Source organism: Pan troglodytes, chromosome 11 (assembly GCF_028858775.2).
Source record: "Pan troglodytes isolate AG18354 chromosome 11, NHGRI_mPanTro3-v2.0_pri, whole genome shotgun sequence".
In the NCBI taxonomy this organism is placed as follows: domain Eukaryota; kingdom Metazoa; phylum Chordata; class Mammalia; order Primates; family Hominidae; genus Pan; species Pan troglodytes.
The window spans coordinates 46001103-46023785 of NC_072409.2; the positions used below are offsets into that span (position 1 = coordinate 46001103).

The 22683-nt window shown below is 38.4% G+C and overlaps 2 protein-coding genes across 3 annotated transcripts in view; one reads left to right on the forward strand and one right to left on the reverse strand.

Moving 5' to 3' along the window:
* The window catches only part of CENPP (centromere protein P), a 289427-nt gene that overhangs the window by 185059 nt on the left and 81685 nt on the right, over positions 1-22683 (reverse strand). The window lies entirely within an intron of this gene.
* Positions 4961-17099, forward strand: OMD (osteomodulin). The gene is made up of 3 exons (XM_001146339.8): positions 4961-5315; positions 11964-12925; positions 14020-17099. Exons 2-3 carry the CDS (start codon positions 11986-11988, stop codon positions 14343-14345), a joined length of 1266 nt encoding a protein of 421 aa, XP_001146339.1. The 5' UTR covers positions 4961-5315; positions 11964-11985; the 3' UTR covers positions 14346-17099.

Below are 22683 nucleotides of genomic sequence, written 5' to 3' on the forward strand. Positions count from 1 at the left end.
TGCACTTGGCCTGAAAATGACAAGATTATATTCAGGTAATTCAGATGCTGAGTTAAGGATAACAGTCATTTGTTCTTTACCTTGTCTGTGTTCTGTAGACTTTAGCCAAGTATTCACTGATTGTCTTCTGTTTTCAGTGTTTTTGTATTCATGCTTTTATGTTAATAAAAGTTTGTTTCACATATAGGCCATATGAGGCCTGCTGATGAGTTCACCAGGTAAGGTCTGGGAGGTGAGAGTAAGATTATTCCCCTGAATTGGTACAGAGGCCATCGTCTGGAGGCATCTTTCCTCCAACAGTCAGGAAAATAGAAACATTCAGAAAATGGAGAAGAAGATGCACATTGAAGGGTACTGTGCATTCATTCATTCATTCAAACAATATTTATTGAGCACCCACTATTGACAGACAGTTTGGGGACATGGTAGCTCATAAAAGAGTCTTATCAGAAAGGAGAAAGCAGACAAATAATTACATTCATAATTAATTGCAACTGGAATAAGCTGATGTCTTAAAGATAAGAGTTAGCTAACAACAAGATTGAGAGGTACAGAGGCCTAGCATCCTCAACAGACAGAGAAGCTCCTTCAAAGGTCATAGTGAGACAGAAACATGGCAATGTGAGGGTCAAAAAGAAGCCAGTGTGGGTACAGCGCAGAAACCAGCAGTGGTGCAAACTGAACATTCCAAGAATGGGCAAGTAGTAGGCCAAGGTCAGATCATCCCCAATCTTGAAGATCAATGTTTGGAATTTACTTTTTTAAATAAAGCATCACTGGAAGTAATAAGTAGAAGCAAGTAACAAGTAGAAACAAGGAAGTTTAAGTAGACACAGTGTGCAGTCTGATTTTTATGCAGACAAGAAGAAAATTGCTTGGAGATGTATGAACATAGTCAAGACCCTACCCAGAACACCTGGGTTTGAGATGATGGCAGTCATGGTATGAGACACAGACAGACCAAAAAGATACTTGGGTGTAGAACACAAAAGATTCACCAATAGATTCAATTTGAAAGTCAGGGAGAAGTATTTACATCAGTGGTTCTCAAGGTTTGGTGGGACCTGGGACACTTGTTTAAAATGGAAGTTCCTGGGCCCATGCTCAGAGGTTCTGATTTTGTAGATCTTGAGTATAAAGATGCTGGAACCTGAATTTTTAATAAGCAGCTCTGGTAATTCTGATGATGATGGACCTCCTGCCACACTTGAGAAGGTACTAATTTAAAGGACTCCCAAACTTCTGGCTTACACAAGAGAGTGGTCAGGGTTGGCATGGAGGCACCATTTACAGAAAATGTGAATGATGATGGCCAAGAAAGCCTGTGAGTATGGGCCATGAATTCAGGAGCCTCTGCTCCTCATAGCCCCCTAGGAGCAGATAGACTAAGAGACTGACTGCAATTAATGTTTGGACTGTTTCTATAGGGCTGCCCAAGTGGCCTTTCTGATAGAAGTAGTTCATCAGCTAAGTGTCATTATCTGCCTTACAAACTTGATTCCATTTAGAATGCTGAGAGGTGGTTACTTCCAGGCATATGTCTGCCTTGACCCTGCTGACACTGGCTACCTGTGAGAGTACCACCTACTCCCTCCTCCTAGATCACTAGGCATCAGCCAAGCTGGCCTGTCACTACTCTGATACCAACTTGGCTTGCCCCATCACCATATTTAGTTCTAAATATCTAAACTACTTAAAATAGTGTCTGCCTGCCCTTTTTAAAAGATTAATTAATAGTCAGGGCATGGTGGCTCAAGCCTGTAATCCCAGCACTTTGGGAGGCTGAGGCGGGTGGACTGCCTGAGGTCAGGAGTTCGAGACCTGCCTGACCAACATGGAAAAACCCCGACTCTACTGAAAATACAAAATTAGCCAGACATGGTGGCACATGCCTGTAATACCAGCTACTTGGGAGGCCGAGGCAGAAGAATTGCTTGAACCCGGGAGGCAGAGGGTACAGTGGGCCAAGATCACACCACTGCACTCCAGCCTGGGCAACAAGAGTGGAACTCCATCTCAAAAATAAATAAATAAATAAATAATAAAGATTAATAGCCAGCTGCGGTGGCTCATGCCTGTAATCCCAGCACTTTGGGAGGCTGAGGCGGGCGGATCACCTGAGGTCAGGAGTTCAAGACCAGGCTGGCCAACATGGTGAAACCCAGTCTCTACTAAAAATACAAAAATTAGCTGGGTGTGGTGGTGCACACCTGTAATCCCAGCTAGTCAGGAGGCTGAGGCAGGAGAATCGCTTGAACCCAGGAGGTGGAGGCTGCAGTGAGCCAAGACGGCACCATTGCACTCCAGCCTTGGCGACAGAGCCAGACTCTGTCTCAACAACAACAAAAAAGATTAATAGACTTTATTTTTTAGAGCAGTTTTAGGTTCACAGCAAAACTGAGTGGAAGAACAGAGACTCCCCAGATCCCTTTCTTTGCTGAGTGCCCTTTTTCTGGTACTGTACAGTGCTCCAGGCCCATCTCCTACTTTCCTTGCTCCAGTCCTCCTGGAAACAGCCATTTCTCCAAGGAGCAGCCCTGGTTCCTTTTACTGGAAAATGATGTTAGAAACCAAGATCTGGGCTTTGTGTTTGTTGCTGCTTAAAGTGCTCCTGCTTGTAGGATCTCTCAGCCAACAGAGCAAGGAGGTCTATGTGTGTACTATGTGTATATAACATAATTACATTTCCCTTTTAACCAGCTGTATCTATATTAAGCTAAATATGAGTTCATACTGATGTCTTCAACTCTAATCTATTACCACATGAATCACTGTCACCACCTCACCTCGCTTATTTATTTGTAACTTCCACTCCAACGGTGAGACACCTGGCTCTCACCATCTGCCATAAAGTAACTTAATTGTTCCATTCCAGTCCCCATATACAGCGGTGCCTGAACTGTTGACCCGTACCCCCATGCCTCATTCATTTTTATCCCTTTACCTTGCATTATTCTCTTCCATTGCACTCTACATTGTTTATATTCTGCATTTTATGCTTATTTATGTTTATTTTCTGTTTTCCTTCTCTACAACAGAGACTTTCACTGCTGAGTCCCAAGCATCTAAAATCTGCACAAAGTAGGTGTCCAGTGAATAAAGTGGAACAAATGAACAGAAAATTGTAATGCTTATTATGTTAATTAAGCAGGTCTCAGGAGGGCCTTTCCTAGCCAGTCCTGTGTCACTCAGCTTTGAGATACTGAATCTATTTCAATCAAAGTATAATCATAGCATATAATTTACACTTTTCAACAATTCAACTCCTTTTCTCCCCAGTTGCTACAATTATAACCACTTAACTAAAACAGTGAACTATTACAAACTCACATCCCCTATTTTTTCCTTTAAGGCCTGACTCTAACTACCACCACCTCCCCCCATCCCCATCCCTTGCCACCTTAAACCTCCTAGATAGACACTGCCAATCAGTTTAAATTTTCTAGACATTTTTATTCTGTCTGCTCTAGTTATCTACTGATTTTTTTTTCACATTTGTTAAAAACATGAATAACATAATCAATATCATAAATCCAAATCACAGGTTAATGAGAAGTTATATAAACATTAGGCTGTTGATTTTCAGTTAATCTTCCAAAAGGACCGTGAAGGCCTATAAAACAATTTTTTGAAAAAGTACACAGATTTGCTCTCTTTTCCTTAGTGAAAGCCTGAGTTTTAAGAACAAAGACACTGACAGAAAACATATGGAAAAGATCAGTAACAAGATGGAATCTTGGCTAAAGTGTGGTCTGCCACGTTTTTCATACCAATGTCTCAAATAATAGACTAGATTTTTACAACTGCCAAAGCATCACTTGAAACACTGTATACTTTTCTTAATGCAAAGTTTAACAAAATAAATCTTGTGAGTTCTTTGTAAAAAGCTAATGGAAAACACTTTTTTGAGGAAACAAAATGAACTCCAGGATTCACTTTATCTTATTAGTTTGTAAAAGCTTAAAAGAATTCCCCCCCAAAATGAACTCCGAGTCTACTGCCAAAAGACACAAGTCAACTCTCTGTTTAGAATATGAGAACAGTGTAAAAATTAAACATTAAAAACAGTTAACTGTTACTATTCAGGAGAGATAGCTCTATGAAATGAAGAAATTTTCTAAATCTACAAAATAAAGGCAATAGCTATTGAGTAACATAAGCTTTTCATCCCATTTTATTCAATACTACAGAATTATTTTGTGCAATACTAAAAACAGGCAAATTGAAGATACACCTTTGGAGTGCAACCAACTGACTAATTTTATCTGAAAGGATATTAGAAGTCATTCTAGTGGGTACATCTGCCAAAAAGAGGAGAAATGAGATAGCTGATAAAAATGATGATAAAAATGAAGATGTAAGCCTTTGTATAGAAAAGTCATATAGTTAATCTGTGTAAGCAATGACAATCAAGTGCATTTTAAAAATAAACAATGCGAAATGTTATGTTTCTAATCCTGATTTCTTGTTTTAACAAATAGAAGTACTGATATGAACCTAGGTGTTGAACAACCAAGGGACTCAAGAAATTTTGAGTTCCAGGCCAGGCGTGGTGGCTCATGCCTGTAATCCCAGCAATTTGGGAGGTGGAGGCGGGAGGATCACCTGAGGTCAGGAGTTCAAGACCAGCCTGGCCAACATGGTGAAACCCCATCTCTACTAAAAATACAAGAAATTAGCCAGGCATGGTGGCTCATGCCTGTAATCCCAGCTACTTGGGAGGCTGAGACAGGAGAATTGCTTGAACCCGGGAGGTGGAGGTTGCGGTGAGCCGAGGTTGCACCACTATACTCTGGCCTGGGCGGCAAAGCAAGACTCCATCTCAAAAAATTAAAAAAGAAATTTTGAGTTCCACCTTAAGTTGCTGAGACTCTGGAGTTCCCTGTCACAGTGGGCCTTAATTTGAAGAATTCTTTGGCATGAAAATGAAAATAAAAACAGTAATCAGTACATGCTGTTTCATTTAGTTTTGTTTGCCTTTTACATTAGAGGAAATTCTTGCCACACCTCAAACCAAAATTAAGGGGAAAAGAAAGAAGTAAGCCACATAAATCTGACCAAGAACACAAGCATCTTAATTTCAATCCACAAAGTTTCATGTAATGAAAAGAAATACATAATTTTAATTCAACCCAAGTGTTTTCCAAGAAGATTGTATTCGCTTAAATTGCTACAGTAATTCAAGAGACAGCCCTGTCTGGACACAGAGTTACTGTGGATTTTTAAGAGACTCAGTTAAAGAATTTAGGAATTTCTGATTCATTTAAAGGATTTACAAATTCATCAACCCCTGAAAACTAAAGCAAATTGAACAGGTATGATAATAAAATAATTTTCAATTTTTTAAGAATGTATTCCTACTGTTAAAATTTAAAAAGTATATTGGATTTTTTAATATTAAAATAGACTGCATCTATTACAAAAGCACAATTTTTGGAAGCAAAATCTGGTAAAAAAGTTACGTTAAACTTTTGATTAGGCAAAATGTTCAAATAAAGTAGTATAATGAGTTTAACTTTCTCATTTAAGATTTACCCAATAAAAAATCTTTGTTTAGATTTTTTTTACTTTGAATGAAAGGAAAGATTCTCAGGTTAAAGGAATCAATCTCTTTCACTTCCTTAGGTCTCTTTTTTTCTATGAATTATAAGTAACAAAGAACCAGCTAATGCCTTTGAGGCATACAGCTGAGCAATGCTAGTGATTCCGGTTGGGGGGTTGATGGGCATTTGTACAAATTTCACTCAAGATTTTCTCCAAATTTCTCTACTGACTAAATCCCTGATATAGAATGTTTTTCTTTTCATTTACTTCCTTCTCAAAGGGAAAATACAGATGCTCTATCTAGTCTATTGAAGGATCTAGTTACTTTGGGTTTTAGTTAATTACGATTTAAATGTATTATGGCTAAAAATAATTGAGGTAATTGTATTTTTAATAGCAAAAGAATTTTATAAAATTAAAATTTAGAACTTTTTTGGAAAAATCTAAATTATATGCTAATATTTGCTTTCTTATATGCTAGTTTCTATGTCATACAAATAAAAACAATTATGTCTTTAACATAATAAAATGTTGAGGATTTTACTTTAAACTTTTCCTGAACAAGTAAATTATACCTCATTAGTAATTTCAATTGAAACTTTTCTTGATGAACACATGAGTGCTTTTCTCCAAGTAAGAGAAATGTTATGACACAGATGGTTTTATTGCTATAATATGAAAAATTCACATTGAAAACTGGTAATATATATATATTACTTTGCTCCAAACATTCTTTTTCACATTTGTTCTTTTCCTGCTACACGATGTACTAGGAAAGTGAGGAATACAGTATATTGTGATGAAGAAATATTCAATAGAAAAAGGAACAGTCAAGCTCTCATGAATATGTTCATTTGAAGAAATTATCATAGTGAAATAAATGCCTAGGAATAATCAACATTAGTAGAGAGAAGCATTTGCTAGCAAGCCTTAACTATAACTTATTAACTTATTCATTCAACACACCTTTGAGCACTTATAACACTGCATTGTATTAGATTCTGTTAAAAGATATTAGGAAATGAGATGATCAACAATGAATTATACAATATTGCTGTGAGTTATCCTATAGAGAACAAGGCATACATTGTAGAGTATGAAAAGCAGAAGTAACAAAAATATGCTTAGCAAATGACTCAGAAGAGATTAGTTGGGGAATGAAAAATTTGGATAAAATAAGAGATTGTTGTAACAGGGGAAATTATCCTGGGGAAAGAGCAAGAGGCATAGAAAATAATGAGCATATAGATGAAAACAGGATGGATTTCAAAACAGAAAACTGCACTTAATCAAAGGGAGTGGGACAAGATTGTACTACATGGTTAGGAACGTGGAGGGAGGAGGACAAGGATGTTTAAGATAAGTTCAGGTTTAGAAGAGAAATTGTTCCTCAAGGAAAGACTTTCTTCTTAGGTGCTCACAAAGGCGGAAAGCAGACAATATTAAAAACCTCTTTATTTTCAGAGACGCCCCAGTCATGTCTTGATTCAAGGCCTTCTTCTTTTTTCCCAACAATTTTTCATAGTTGTTGAACAACAGACTCTAATTCTCAAATGTAAGGTTGATAACTGATGATTAGCTAATGTTCTCAACAAAGGGATAAAATTCAAGCTGAGTTTTCAGCCAGGTGGGTGGCTCACACCTGTAATCTCAGCACTTTGGGAGGCTGAGGTGGGTGGATCACCTGAGGTCAGGAGTTCGAGACCAGGCTGGCCAACATGGCAAAATCCCGTCTTAACTAAAAATACAAAAAAATGTAGCCAGTCGTGGTGGTGCACGCCTGTAATCCCAGCTACTCAGGAGGCTGAGGCACAAGAATCACTTGAGCCTGGGAGGCGGAGGTTGCAGTGAGCCGAGATTGTGCCACTGCACTCCAGCCTGGGTGACAGCACGAGACTCTGTCTCCAAAAAAAAAAAAAGTTAATATGTTATACTATAATAAGTACAATAAAATATTATAAAATTATACATAAAATATCATCAATGAGTATAAAATGTATAGAATATTCTATATCCATTCCTATTAATCTCCCAAAGTCTGGGTCAAATGATGTCTACAAAAGACTTTCCTGTCTCCGTAAGGCTGAGGTAAGCCACTGGCCCCACAGCATTGCCTATCTCTGCTATAACGGATATTACCCTCTGCCTTAGATTAGGGTTCACTTTGTTGTATCTCTCTCCTCCACTAAGCTGTTTGCTCTTTACAGAAGGGACTATGGCTTCACGTCTTCATTTCTGTATTCTCCACCAACTTAGCATAGTACCTCATCACTAGAAATAATTCAGGACAATGGTAAACTGATGTAACCCAATCAAACTAACTACTAATATTTGTAAAGTGCTTCACTAAGCATGTTTACATACAGTAAAGTAGTAGAGTACACTAGGTGAATAAGCATTTCCAAGCAGACCCACTGGGAGCTTCCAGCCCAGCAAGGAGAGCCTGCTCTGAACACTGCCCTTTGGTATGATACCATAACTCCTTAAATCTACCTCCTTCCAAGATTCTCTACTTTTTCACCCACGAACACTGACTGTAGTGTGAAATCACAGCCCAAATATGTTAATTCATTAAATTAGGCATTCATTCCCAGAGTGCAAATTCCTTAGGTCAGAATTTAGGCCCTCCAAGGCCGGGGGTGGTGGCTCATGCCTGTAATCCCAGCACTTTGGGAGGCTGAGGGGGGCAGACTGGTTGAGCCCAGAAGTTCATGACCAGCCTGAGCAACATGGCAAAATCCTGTCTTTACAAAAAATTAAAAAATTAGCCAGGTGTGGTGGCACGCATCTGTAATCCCAGCTACTCAGGAGGCTGAAGTAAGAGAGTCACTTGAGCCCAGGAGATGGAGGGTGAGCCAAGAGTGCACCACTGCGCTCCAGCCTGGGTGACAGAGTGAGACTGTCTCAGAAAAAAAAAGTTAGGCTAATCCCTTCAGATCTGGATTTAATAATCTTATTTTGCTCCTTCAAGAGTTAACCAACCACATTTCCCAAACACATCACCATCTGTTGCTTCTATGTTTTTGCTCATCTCTTCTAGCCAGAGATCTTCTTCCTCACTTCACTCTATGAGAACCTCAACACTCCTTCAAAGTCTAGGTCAAATGCCACATCTTCCATGAATCTCACAGAAAAGAAAGAAAAATGGATGTAATATAGAGTTGCACAAAGAAACATCATGAGTTTCAAAAGCACATATTGTTAAAAAAAAAAAACAAAAACAAAACCCAAACCATTGCTATTTTGGCATTTTCTTGTAGGTAGGGATACATATAAGAAAATAGAAATAAATGATATCTTGATCCTATTTTCTTGACTTAAAAAAAAGAAGCAAGGTCATCACCCAAAAACAATAATGGGGAATAAGGTATTAGAGGCTTCAGAGAGGAAAGTTACAAAACAGTAGCGTAGAAGAGAGGGAAGGAGGATGGTCTAAGGAAATGCAGCAGGACAGCACTTGAGGTTAGTGGTCTTGAATCGAGAGTGAGACCAGTCACCATGCTCCTGTTTTTCTTTAGTTACATTCAGCTGTGACAGTCAGGCTGTGAGTAGGTGGAGAATTGGAGTAACCAGAGTTGGAGTTTGGCAGATTGAAGGAGCCAGAAAGTTTAGGGCATGTGCAAAAGAGCAACGATAGTGATGAACTATGGGGTCTAAGTTGGTAAGAAGGAACTGACAATGTTGGGAGGTATGGATGAGCGACAGTGAAAAACAGTAGAATCAATATAGCTGAGGTTCCACGGAAATTGGAGAATTATTGCAGCTGGAGTTACTACATAGAGATAGTGGTCTGAGTGCGGAATACTCAAAATGAAGAGTATGAAGGGTTCCAGTAATAGAAAAGACAAAACCCAGGATGCGGGTGCATGGGAGCAAATGGTGAGGAAGAATGAAGGAAAGTATCACTGCAGGAAAAGAGCTCAAGGGTCTCTGACTCTACCTGAATAACTACTTCAAATTCCAAATACACACAATAGTTACATTTATAATTTCTGACAAGAAAAGTAGAAGAAATTGAGATGTTTCTTAACCTTTCTCAAATGGGGTTCTGTCAAAGAAAATAACTTAAGTAACTATTCTCTCAATTATACCAATGATGAAAAATAGCTAGAACCATTCTAGATGAATAGGAGATAAGTCATTTCATTATATGCAACGATTTGTTTGGAAACTCATTCTCTCATGAAACCCTGGGTGGGAAAAGTAGAAAGGTCTCAGAATAAAAGAGGTAGGATTTTTAAAAACCTTTTTCCTAAATGATACATTCATTTCATCTGGATAGCAGTTTTCAACGTGCAAAGTACTTGTACATGCATAGCTCATACAATGCTAACAACGACCAGGTGGATAAGCACGCAAGATATGACACAAGGAGGCTGGATGCAGTGGCTCACGCCCGTAATCCCAGCACTTTGGGAGCCCAAGGTGGGTGGATCATGAGGTCAGGAGTTCGAGAGCAGCCTGGTCAACATGGTGAAACTCCATCTCTACTAAAAATACAAAAATTAGCCGGGTGTGGTGGAGTGCACCTGTAATCCCAGCTACTGGGGAGGCTGAGGCAGGAGAATTGCTTAAACCCAGGAGGTGGTGGCTGCAGTGAGCCGAGATCGCACCACTGCACTCCAGCCTGGGCAACAGAGCAAGACTCCATCTCAAAAAAAAAAAAAAAAAAAGACACAAGGCAACATACAAGATAAGCAGCCAAGGTATAATTCAGCTATAATTGCAATTCTTATTTTATTGATGAGGCAAGAGGCAGATATGTTAAGTGACAGAAATGAAATATAGGTTTCAGGCTTCTGAACATCAATTATGTCATCTGGGACATAATTGACCCTTCCCTAGAACTTCAAGTTTCAGCACTGAGTGTTCATTGTGAAGTGTGCCCTCTTGCAATTCTTTTCCACACAATGTCCTCCTCCTGCATTCTACTGCACGTGTATTTGATTCTCCACAAGACTTTAAACACCTGGGAGACAAGGACAGTGTGTTTTTAATAATATTTTTGTATCTAAAACTTAAATATATTAATGGAAAAAAGGAAGCTAGGAAGAAAAATGTAAAGACACTTGAACTTTGTAGAATGTAAACACTGTATGTCTTTAGGATTTAAAGTAGTTATTCAAGCAGAGTCGGAGACTAAATAATTGGATTCTGGAAACTGTTTCATGAGGAAAATTTGATGGTGCTGTTAGTTTTGGACAGAAAATATTAAAAGGAAACATGAATACTATTTCTAAATATCTGAAGTTATCACATAAAAGGGAGCATTTCACGTTCTTCTGAAGGGCAGAAAAAGGTATCAGCAAATAGAAGTTGTAGAATCTCCCAGGCAAAAGCTCTCTAACTAAAATAAAGGTCTTTCCTCCCCCAGGCAGTGACCATCATTAAAGGATCAGGTAATTCCAAAGAACACACAGCATTTACAGTGGAGGGATCAGACTGTAGTTGAGTGATGTCATGCTATTATCATAGATCTATACCCTAGTAAGCAAGAGAAACTGGGACTCTTAAAAGATGGTTACTTAGTAGAAAGTCTAGTATACCAGACTTTTGACTCAAGTTCAGTGTAATATGTGACTTAAAAAAAAAAAAATCTTGGCCAGGCGCAGTGGCTCACGCCTGTAATCCCAGCACTTTGAGAGGCTGAGGTGGGTGGATCACCTGAGATCAGGAGTTAGAGACCAGCCTGGCCAAGATGGAGAAACCCAGTCTCTACTAACAATACAAAAATTAGCCAAGCGTGGTGGCACGCGCCTGTAGTCCCAGATACTTGGGAGGCTGAGGCAGGAGAATCACTTGAACTGGGGAGGTGGAGCCTGCAGTGAGCCAAGCCTGCGCCACTACACTCCACCCTGGGTGACAAGGCAAGACTCCATCTCAAAAAATAAAAATAAAAATAAAAATAAAAAAGAAAAAAAAATTCACTTCATTTGTACTTAAACATTAATTTTGGTTTGAGGCCAGGCGTGGTGGCTCACACCTGTAATCCCAGCACTTTGGGAGGCCGAGGCCAGAGGATCCCTTGAGGTCAGGAGTTTGAGACCAGCTTGGGCAACACAACGAAACCTTGTCTCTACTAAAAAATACAAAAATAAGCTGGGCATAGTGGCATGCACCTGTAGTCCCAGCTACTCGGGAGGCTGAGGCATGAGAATTGCTTGAACCTGGGAGCCTGGGAGGCAGAAGTTGCAGTGAGCCGAGATTGTGCCACTGCACTCCAGCCTGGGTGACAGAGGAGACACTGTCACAAAAAAAAGAAAGAAAAAAATTTTGGTTTGAGCACTGCCCATTCTTTCTGGATATTCTTTTATATATAGACATAGGTATAATACATTTCATATAACTGAGAATTTATACAAAGCGTATTCTGAGTTTACTCACTTTCTCCACAATGTTTCCTTTTCTCCTTGCAATAGGAAAAAAAAAAAAAAGAAGAAGATGGGTTTTTTAAGTCCAATATATGTTATTTTCTTCTTTTTTGGAGTCAAAGTACATTGCCAATATGAAACTTATCAGTGGGATGAAGACTATGACCAAGAGCCAGATGATGATTACCAAACAGGATTCCCATTTCGTCAAAATGTAGACTACGGAGTTCCTTTTCATCAGTATACTTTAGGCTGTGTCAGTGAATGCTTCTGTCCAACTAACTTTCCATCATCAATGTACTGTGATAATCGCAAACTCAAGGCTATCCCAAATATTCCGATGCACATTCAGCAACTCTACCTTCAGTTCAATGAAATTGAGGCTGTGACTGCAAATTCATTCATCAATGCAACTCATCTTAAAGAAATTAACCTCAGCCACAACAAAATTAAATCTCAAAAGATTGATTATGGTGTGTTTGCTAAGCTTCCAAATCTACTACAACTTCATCTAGAGCATAATAATTTAGAAGAATTTCCATTTCCTCTTCCTAAATCTCTGGAAAGACTCCTTCTTGGTTACAATGAAATCTCCAAACTGCAGGCAAATGCTATGGATGGGCTAGTAAACTTGACCATGCTTGATCTCTGTTATAATTATCTTCATGATTCTCTGCTAAAAGACAAAATCTTTGCCAAAATGGAAAAACTAATGCAGCTCAACCTCTGCAATAACAGATTAGAATCAATGCCTCCTGGTTTGCCTTCTTCACTTATGTATCTGTCTTTAGAAAATAATTCAATTTCTTCTATACCCGAAAAATACTTCGACAAACTTCCAAAACTTCGTACTCTAAGAATGTCACACAACAAACTACAAGACATCCCATATAATATTTTTAATCTTCCCAACATTGTAGAACTCAGTGTTGGACACAACAAATTGAAGCAAGCATTCTATATTCCAAGAAATTTGGAACACCTATACCTACAAAATAATGAAATAGAAAGTATGTAGACTTTTATTGTGTTTTGAAGAGAGAAAGAATGGAATCCTGATCTTTTAAAGAAAAAAATATTCAATAAGCTATGCTTTAGACATTGCTGAAAATAGTTGTTTTGAAGTTGCTTAAGGGAATGGCAGAAATCTGCCCCAGAGAAATGTGTGCTATTCAGTTTATAGTCCTTTTTATTAAATTTTATTGCCTTAAATATTGAGAAATAGGCTGGGCGTGGTGGCTCATGCCTGTAATCAGAGCACTTTGGGAGGCTAAGGCGGGTGGGGTGGATCACTTGAGGCCAGGAGTTCGAGATCAGCCTGGTCAATATAGTGAAGTCCCATCTCTACCAAAAATAGAAAAATTAGCCAAGCATGGTGGCATGTGCCTGTACTCCCAGCTACTTAAGAGGCCGAGGCATGAGAGTTGCTTGAACCCAGGAATCGGAGGTTGCAGTGAGCTGAGATCATGCCACTGCTTTCTGGCCTGGGTGACAGAGCAAAACTCTGTCTTAAAAAAAAAAAATATATATATATATATATATATTTAATATATTTATTTATATATAAAAAATATATATTCTCTTTTATGTATATAACTGATAATTTATACATATATATAACTGACAATTTATACAGAGCGTATTCTGAGTTTACTCACTTTCTCCACAATGTTTCCTTTTCTCCTTGCAATAGGAAAAAAAAAAAGAAGAAATATATAATTTTATATATATATATTTTTATATATATGTATAAATTGTCAGTTTTATATATGTATATATATAAAAGAGAGAAATAATAGAGTATATGAAGAAATATGAGTATCCTAAGTAGTGGGATTGTAGATAATTTTTTTTTGAGATTGTTCTACTAGGAATTTATTAATCAGAAAAGCCAATGAAGCCATATATATTTTGTTAATATAAAACTTATAATTTAATTTTCTTTTTATTATTTGATTAATATAAAAAGGAAACCTAATTCAATTTATAAATATTTTAATTAAAAGAATTATATCCCATACAATATAAAATCTAACATAGAATTATGGCTATAACTATGGATTATACTATAATACAAGATTAATTTTTAATTTATTTCTTTCAGAGATGAATCTTACAGTGATGTGTCCTTCTATTGACCCACTACATTACCACCATTTAACATACATTCGTGTGGACCAAAATAAACTAAAAGAACCAATAAGCTCATACATCTTCTTCTGCTTCCCTCATATACACACTATTTATTATGGTGAACAAAGAAGCACTAATGGTCAAACAATACAACTAAAGACCCAAGTTTTCAGGAGATTTCCAGATGATGATGATGAAAGTGAAGATCACGATGATCCTGACAATGCTCATGAGAGCCCAGAACAAGAAGGAGCAGAAGGGCACTTTGACCTTCATTATTATGAAAATCAAGAATAGCAAGAAACTATATAGGTACACACTTACGACTTCACAAAACCTATACTTAATATAGTAAATCTAAGTAAACATGTATTACTCAAAGTAATATATTTAGAATTATGTATTAGTATAAGATCAGAATTGAATTTAAGTTGTTGGTGACATCTGCATCATTTCATAGGATTAGAACTTACTCAAAATAATGTAAATCTTTAAAAATATAAATTAGAATGACAAGTGGGAATCATAAACGTTAATGGTTTCTTATGCTCTTTTTAAATATAGAAATATCATGTTAAAGAAAGTGAGTGTATCATTTCTATTAACAGTAATTTTTCTAAAAATGAGGAAGGAAGTAGCATTAGCAGTAAAGACCCACAGGCCATGACCTTTTTGATCACTCTGAGGACAATATTTAAATGACAGGAAGGTATATTAATGTAACAAGCATTCATTTAAGGAATAGACCATTTTCTCTGACCTCTTCTTCAGGAAAGCTTTCACACTGGTATTTGTGATCTCACCATTATGACATCCATCCCCCTAGCTTACCACATAGCACATAGAATGATATTTTTGATTTGTAAGAGGCCATCCAGGTACTAAGGACCCAAGGCATACAGATTCACAAAATTAACTAATCTTTTTGCCTCAGAATACCAAAACAACAAAATTATAAAGCTGTATTTGGACAACTAAAAAACACCAAACTATCTCATTGCAATTTGTATTTTAGCAGATTTCAGCAACTATCCAAAACAATGTTATTGTGTTCCATTTTAACTGGGATAAATGTTTTTGTAAAAATACAACCATAGAAAGGCCTCTTTGTTACAAAATGATTTGCAAAGAAATAACTGCTTTGTTTGCAAGATTAAATTAGTGTTGGCAAAATAAAGTTCTAAAGATAATACTAAACACTTTATGCTTATCAGCCAATATCTACATAAGCTAAAATTGAATACAGTTCCTTTATAATTTGAATGACAGGTTTTAACATCTTCTTTAAAACCTTAAAAATCACTTTTTCGTTAATGTATTATTTTTAAGTATTGTAAGTGTGCCTTACAATGATGATTATCTAACTGCTGTGATGAACTCTCTTGATATACCATGCTAATGTTTCATAGAATTTCTCAGATAAGGGACAAATACCAATCTAGGGCTGCCTATACAAATGATAACAATTCTGACAATATGCAACAGACAGACAAGTCAAACTATACTTCAGAAACAGTTTTCAAGCTTGCAAGTCTTTTTTTCTGGAAATACCAGTTTAAAGTGAAGTCTTTAATGCTCTTTATATCTTTGAGGAATTATTAACATTATCAGAACCAGAACGCCCACCTGTTCCCAGGGACAACCTCAAGAATCCAGGATGAATATGAAGAAAACTCCATTCATTCGTCTAATCAACATTCATCAAGTCCTTTCTTATATAGGGCTTGGCAATAAGGGATCAATAAACAAAGTACAATGTGCAACTATGATGCCACAATATGGGCAAAGCACATTTTCAACAGAGGTTAAAAAAAAATCTTAAGGCCCACCTCCCTTTTCTTGCAATTTTTAAATACAGGATATAAATTCAAACATTAAGAGTTAATACGTGGAAAATACTATAGGTGTTTTAGAAAACAAAGATAAGACAATTCCTAACCTAGAGCAATTTAAAATTTATGAGCCATTAGGGAAATGCAAATAAATGAGATATTACTATGTGCTCACTAGGATAGCTGAAATCAAAAGGCAGACAAATAACAAGTGTTGGCAAGATGTGGAAAAATTGGAGCCTTCATACACCTTTGGAAGGAGTGTAAATACTGCAGCTGCTTAGAAAAGCAGTATGGAAGTTCTTTAAAAAGTTAGTTACATATGGTCGGGCGCATTAGCTCACACCTGTAATCCCAGCACTTTGGAAGGCCGAGTTAGGTGGATCACCTGAGGTCGGGAGTTTGAGACCAGCCTGACCAACATGGAGAAACCCCATCTCTACTAAAAATACAAAATAATTAGCCAGGCAAGGTGGCACATGCCTGTAATCCCGGCTACTTGCGAGGCTGAGGCAGGAGAATTGCCTAAACCCAAGAGGCAGAAGTTGCGGTGAGCCAAGACCACGCCATTGCACTCCAGCCTGGGCAACAAGAGCAAAAGTCCATATCAAAAAAAAAAAAAAAAAAAAGCTTAGTTACATATAACCCAGCGATTCCATTCCTAACTATATACCCAATAGAACTGAACACACATGTTCACACCAAAATTTGCATATAAATGTCCACAGCAGCATTATCCACAAGGTAGAAATCACCCACATGTCCATCAATGGATAAACAAAATGTGGTATATCCATTTCGTGGAATATTATTCAGCTATATCCAAAGGTAGAAACCACGCAAATGTCCATCAATGGATACACAAAATGTGATATATCCATACAGTGGAATATTATTCAGCAATAAAAAGTAACGAAGCACTGACATACGCTACAACATGGATAACCTTGAAAACATTATGCTCAGTGAAAGAAGTCAGTCGTAAAAAGACACAAATTGTATGATTCCATCTTTATGAAATGTCCAGAACTGGGAAATCTATGGAGACAAAGACTATTGGTTGCCTAGAGCTGGGGATCATGGGAATGGGGGAAAGTGAGAAGTAACTGCTAATGGGTATATGGTTTCTTTTTTGGAGTAATGAAAATGTTCCAAAATTGACTGTGGTGATGGTTGTACAAATGCAAAAACACTAAGTACTATTAAATTGTATACTTTAGGCTGGGTGCAGTGGCTCATATCTGTAATCCTAGTGCTCTGGGAGACCAAGGTGGGAGAATTGCTTGAGGCCAGAAGTTCAAGACTGGCCTAGGCAACACAGTGAAACCCTGTCTCTACAAAAAAATTAAAAATTAGCCAGGCATGGTGGTGCATGCCTGCAGTCTTAGCTATTCAAGAGGCTGAAGCAAAAAGATTGCTTGAGCCCTGGAGACCAAGGTTGCAGTGAGCCATGATCATGCTTCTGCACTCCACCGTGGCAATAGAGTGAGACCCCATCTCTAAAAATAAATAAATAAATTAATTAATTAATTAATTAAATTATATACTTTAAAAAGATGAATTGTATTGAATGTGACTTATCTCAATAAAACAGTTATTTGAATAATTTAATAAAGAGAAGATCAAACAACTCACTCTAACACAAGGAAGAAATAAAATGCTAAAGCGGCAGTGACTATGAAAAACTGTATAAGCACAGATACCATAACTTTCACATCTGGTAAGGACCTGGAGAAGTAGTTGAAGGCTCCCAGGAAAAAGTTAATGTGTGGCAGGAACTGACTGGCAAAAGTAGAGAGAACAAGCTCCTGACTGGGGTTAATATAAAGACATGGTAATTACTTGTTTCACTTCTTGCACAGTTTAAGAGATTGAAAACCCTTCCTTTTTCAGAGCTCTGGAGTTTCAATTTGTATCTCCTCCTAAATGAATAAAAGAAAATACATTTTAATTCTCAAAGAACAGCCTTAGCAAATAATAAAATTGCAATTCAAATTTAGCAATTCTGGCCTGGCATGGTGGATTACACCTGTAATACCAGCACTTTGGGAGGCTGAGGTGGGCTGATCGTTTGAGCCCAGGAGTTCTAGACCAGCCTGGGCAACATGGTGAAACTCCATCTCTACTAAAAATAGAAAAAGTAACCGGGCATGGTGGTGCATGCCTGTAGTCCCAGCTACTTGGGAGGATGAGGTGGGAGGATCATCTGAGCCTAGCAAGTGGACATTGCAGTGAAATGACATCATGCCACTGCACACCAGCCTGGGTGTCAGAGTGAGATCCTGTTTCAAAAAACAAAAACAAATTTAGCAATTCAAAACAAGGAATCTGGCTGGGTGTGGTGTCTCACACTTGTAATCCCAGCACTTTGGGAGGCCGAGGAGGGCAGATCACGAGGTCAGGAGACTGAGACCATCCTGGCTAACACAGTGAAACCCCATCTCTACTAAAAATACAAAAAAGTAGCTGGGCGTGGTGGCAGGCGCCTGTAGTCCCAGATACTCAGGAGGCTGAGGCAGGAGAATGGTGTGAACTGGGGAGGCAGAGCTTGCAGTGAGCCGAGATTGCACCACTGCACTCCAGCCTGGGAGATAGAGCGAGACTCTGTCTCAAAAGGAAAAAAAAAGGAATCTGATATAAGAGCTATGTGGGTATAAAGCCTGACATGACACTTTTAAGCTAGGTGACTTTGAGTGAGTTATTTAGTTTAAGTGTCTCTTTCTTTGTTTTTTAAAAAAGATGGTTTCCATATGGTTGTCATAAGGATAAAGATGAATAATTGGTATAATAAAGCACATAAAGTGCACATGAGTTGGAGGTATCAAGTAAACAGTAAGGCTCACTGTAGCACATCTGGCCCAGCAGCCCACAGATCCAGATGCTGCACACTCCTGGGTGCTCACACTGTTTTTCCTGGCACACAAAACAGAGTAAGCATCTCTTTGGGTTCCTTCCAACATTTTACTCATACAAAAGATAGTGGACAAGAGAGACTACTAAGGGTTTCATTAGGGTGCTTAAATCATATATCTCACAAGTTCACAACCACTATTGGACACTGCAGCTTTTCAAAGCACCATCTGGATGGCCCACCAAGGTGAGGATGGCAGGGTTCCCTCCACCCCCTCACAAGGCACTCAGTTGCTGGCTTCCCTGCCCCAGAGTGTGGTCAACCTCCTCCTGTTTATTAGCAAGAACAGTTCAACTCTGCTCTGGCTCCTCCCTCTAAAAGTGCATATAAGTAAATGCATCCCACGTCCTCTAGCTCAGGGCCCAAGGAGGAGACAGATTAACAATCATTTTTTGGTACTTGAAAACACCTTAACTCAAACCTGCTTAAGTACTTCTCATTAAAAACAAAACAATGAGGCTGGGCACGGTGGCTCACGCCTGTAATCCCAGCACCTCAGGAGGCCAAGGTGGGTAGATCATGAGGTCAGGAGATTGAGACCACCCTGGCTAACATGGTGAAACCCTGTCTCTACTAAAAACACAAAAAATTAGCCGGGCGTGGTGGTACGCACCTGTAGTCCCAGCTACTTGGGAGGCTGAAGCCGGAGAGTTGCTTGAACCCAGGAGGCAGAGGTTGCAGTGAGCCGAGATTGAACCACTGAGCTCCAGCCTGGGTGACTGAGCAAGACTCCGTCTCAAAACAAGCAAACAAACAAAAAACAAAACAAAACAAAGAAAAACCTCAATGCATTCCCTGGGAGACAATGAAGAATAAAGTATTTTCTTCAAATAGTACATCAAGACTGCACAGTTACCTATCGGAGCTACAGACTAAACCAGTTAATTTGATATTTATAGCAGGAAATAAAAATGTGAAAATTCATTTATTATTTTTCTCATTATACTACCAAGTATTTAGTTATGTTAGCTAATAGGTTAAACTGTAACTATTAACAAATAAGTCCAAGTTGCACCATAAACCCATTTAATTAACAAATATAAATGCATAACGAACACACATTTAACTTTTAGAAAGGAAATTTTAAGAAGGATACTTCATAAATTTGTTCACAATAATACTGGTTGAGAATGTTTAGCCAGTGTTTAAGAATTACCTGAAACACTACACATTTTCACTCGATTTCTCAAGCTTGGGAGCACTAAAGTAAAATACAGATGTATGCATATTATATAACACACTTAATCAGCTCCATGAGGTAAAAAAGAAAATAGAAGAAATAAACCTTGTCTGTTCTACATAATTTTTCTGTTTTAAGAATTCATATGTCCCCAAGGATGGCTAGACCTAAAACCCTGGTTTCCTGATTCTAAATCCATTTCTTCTACATCTTGGAAATAAAGCATAAGAGCAGCTGGAAACAAAATTAAATCATAATGGCTACATATCTGAAGTTTCTTATATGTTCCAATTTCCTAAATTGATATAACTATTCCAAGTTATAAATCTGCCTAGTTGTAAATATCATAACATCATGGACACATCTTGCATCACTTTACTTGTTTAGGTTATGAATTCACTATACAGAGATTTATGTACTACTGAGAAAAACTAAATTAACAAATAAAATACAATTTTACCATGAGCTCTTCCTTACATTGAGTCATAATTCTCTCCATATAAATTTTACCCTTTAGTCTGGGAAGTAAAATACATGGGTTCTCATATTTCTTGTTTGAACAAACAATTAGGCTTCAAGCATAAGTATGAGATTTAAGACGGAGATCCAAACCACAGACTTTCCACAAAATCCAGAATGCTGGATTAAAAAGGGTCTATGTGTATCTAGTAACTCAGCAGTTATCAATACGAATGATTTTGCTTCCCCAACCCCCACCCATCAGTGGACAGCTGGCAATGTCTGGAGACATTTTTGGTCATCACAAAGTAGGGGTGGGGGTGGGGTGCAACTACTAGCATCTAGTGGGTAGAAGTCAGAGGTGCTGCTAAACATCCTGAAGTGCACACAGGACAGCCCCCACAACAGAGAATTATCAGGTCCAAAATGTCAGTAGTGCAGAGGCTGAGGAACTCTGTAGTAACCCGATTCAATCGATAAAAGTTCAATCGATAAAAAAACTGTGGCCCAAAACGTTAAAGAACTTGCCAAGGTCAGGGGAAGGTTCATGAAGAATCAAAACTAGAACCCAGCTGGGTGCAATGGCTCACACCTGTAATCCCAGTACTTTGGGAGGCCGAGGCGGGCAAATCACGAGATCAAGAGATCGAGACCATCCTGGCTAACATGGTGAAACCCTGTCTCTACTGACAACATAAAAATTAGCTGGGCGTGGTGGCACGTGCCTGTAGTCCCAGCTACTCAGGAGGCTGAGGCAGAAGAATTGCTTAAACCCAGGAGGCGGAGGTTGCAGTGAGCTGAGATCGCACCACTGCACTCCAGCCTGGAGACAGAGCAAGACTCCGTCTCAAAAACAAACAAACAAAAACTAGAACTCAGGTGTTTTGACTCCTAAACCAAACTATTTCCTACAAAGTTAGAGAATGAAGATGAAGATGGGGGAAAGACTCTTCCGGTTTGTAGCACTCATTGAAAGCTAATCCACTTGGAGGTTATATGGTCTCTATCAGAATTAAGCCACTCCCCAAAAATACTTTTTCCCTGGAAGCTCTTGTTTCCAAAATTCCATTCCATTCAACACATTTTTTTGGTTGCCAACAGACAAATGGTACACTTTTGAGGAAATAAAACCCCTATAAGGCACCAAAGATAATACAATAGGGTCACCTAAAAGAACTCCACAGAGGCCAAGGTGGATCACTTTAGGTCAAAAGTTCGAGACCAGCCTGGGTAACATAAGAGGACCCTGTCTCTACAATTCTTTTAATTTTTTTAATTAGCCAGGCATGGTGGTGCATGCCTGTAGTCCCAGCTACTCAGAAGGTTGAAGTGGGAGGATCATTTGGGCCCACGAAGTTGAGGCTGCAGAGAGTCATGATCGTGCCACTGCACTCCAGCTTGGGTGACAGAGCAAGACCTTGCCTTCATAAAAAGAATTCCACAAAGAAGACTCTTTCATCTTTGGATACAATGCCTGCTCTTGAGCATGAGACAGCTTTCATCTTTTACTCCTGTAGAGTAAAAGCTAAATAGCTTTCTATCAGCATTCATTTCTTTCTGGAATAGAAAGTCACCTCAGTTTCAAGCATTTTATATTGAGTACTGTGTAGTAAAGATTTTGGCTTTGCCTAAAGAGAGGTCTGGGCTTTGCCTTGGCTTCTGAGAGGTGATCTATGTCATTTCTGATAGGAGTGTTTTTGTTTAGGGTGAGATCAGCCACAACTGATAGTCTTGAGGTAGAGGTGGCTATGCCAGGAAGACCAACCATGTGATGTAGGATAAGGGATTTGGGTTATGTAGTATCAGTGGACCAGGAGGCTGAATTCAATCAATCAATCAATCAAACCTATTAATAAAGCCCCAATAAAAACTCTGAACACTGAGAATAAGCTTGCCTGGTTGGCAATACCCCACATACACTGCCACATATCAACGTAAGGCAATGCATCCAGAGAACAATGGAAGTTTCAAGTTTGGAGCCTTCTAGACACTGCCCCTACGCATCTCTCCCTTTGGCTGATTTTAGGGTGTATCCTTTTTCTATATAAACCATAATCATGAGTATAATGGTCTTCAGTGAGTTCTGAGAGTTCTTCTAGGGAATTATCAAATGTAATAAGAGTGGTTCTAGGAATCTCCTGAAATTGCTGTTGGTATCAGAAGTGCGGGTAATACCCATCTTGCCAGAAGACTATTTCCTTCTCTAGCTGTGAAGAAGCAGGCTGCAATGTTGTGAGCTGCCCTTTTGAGGAA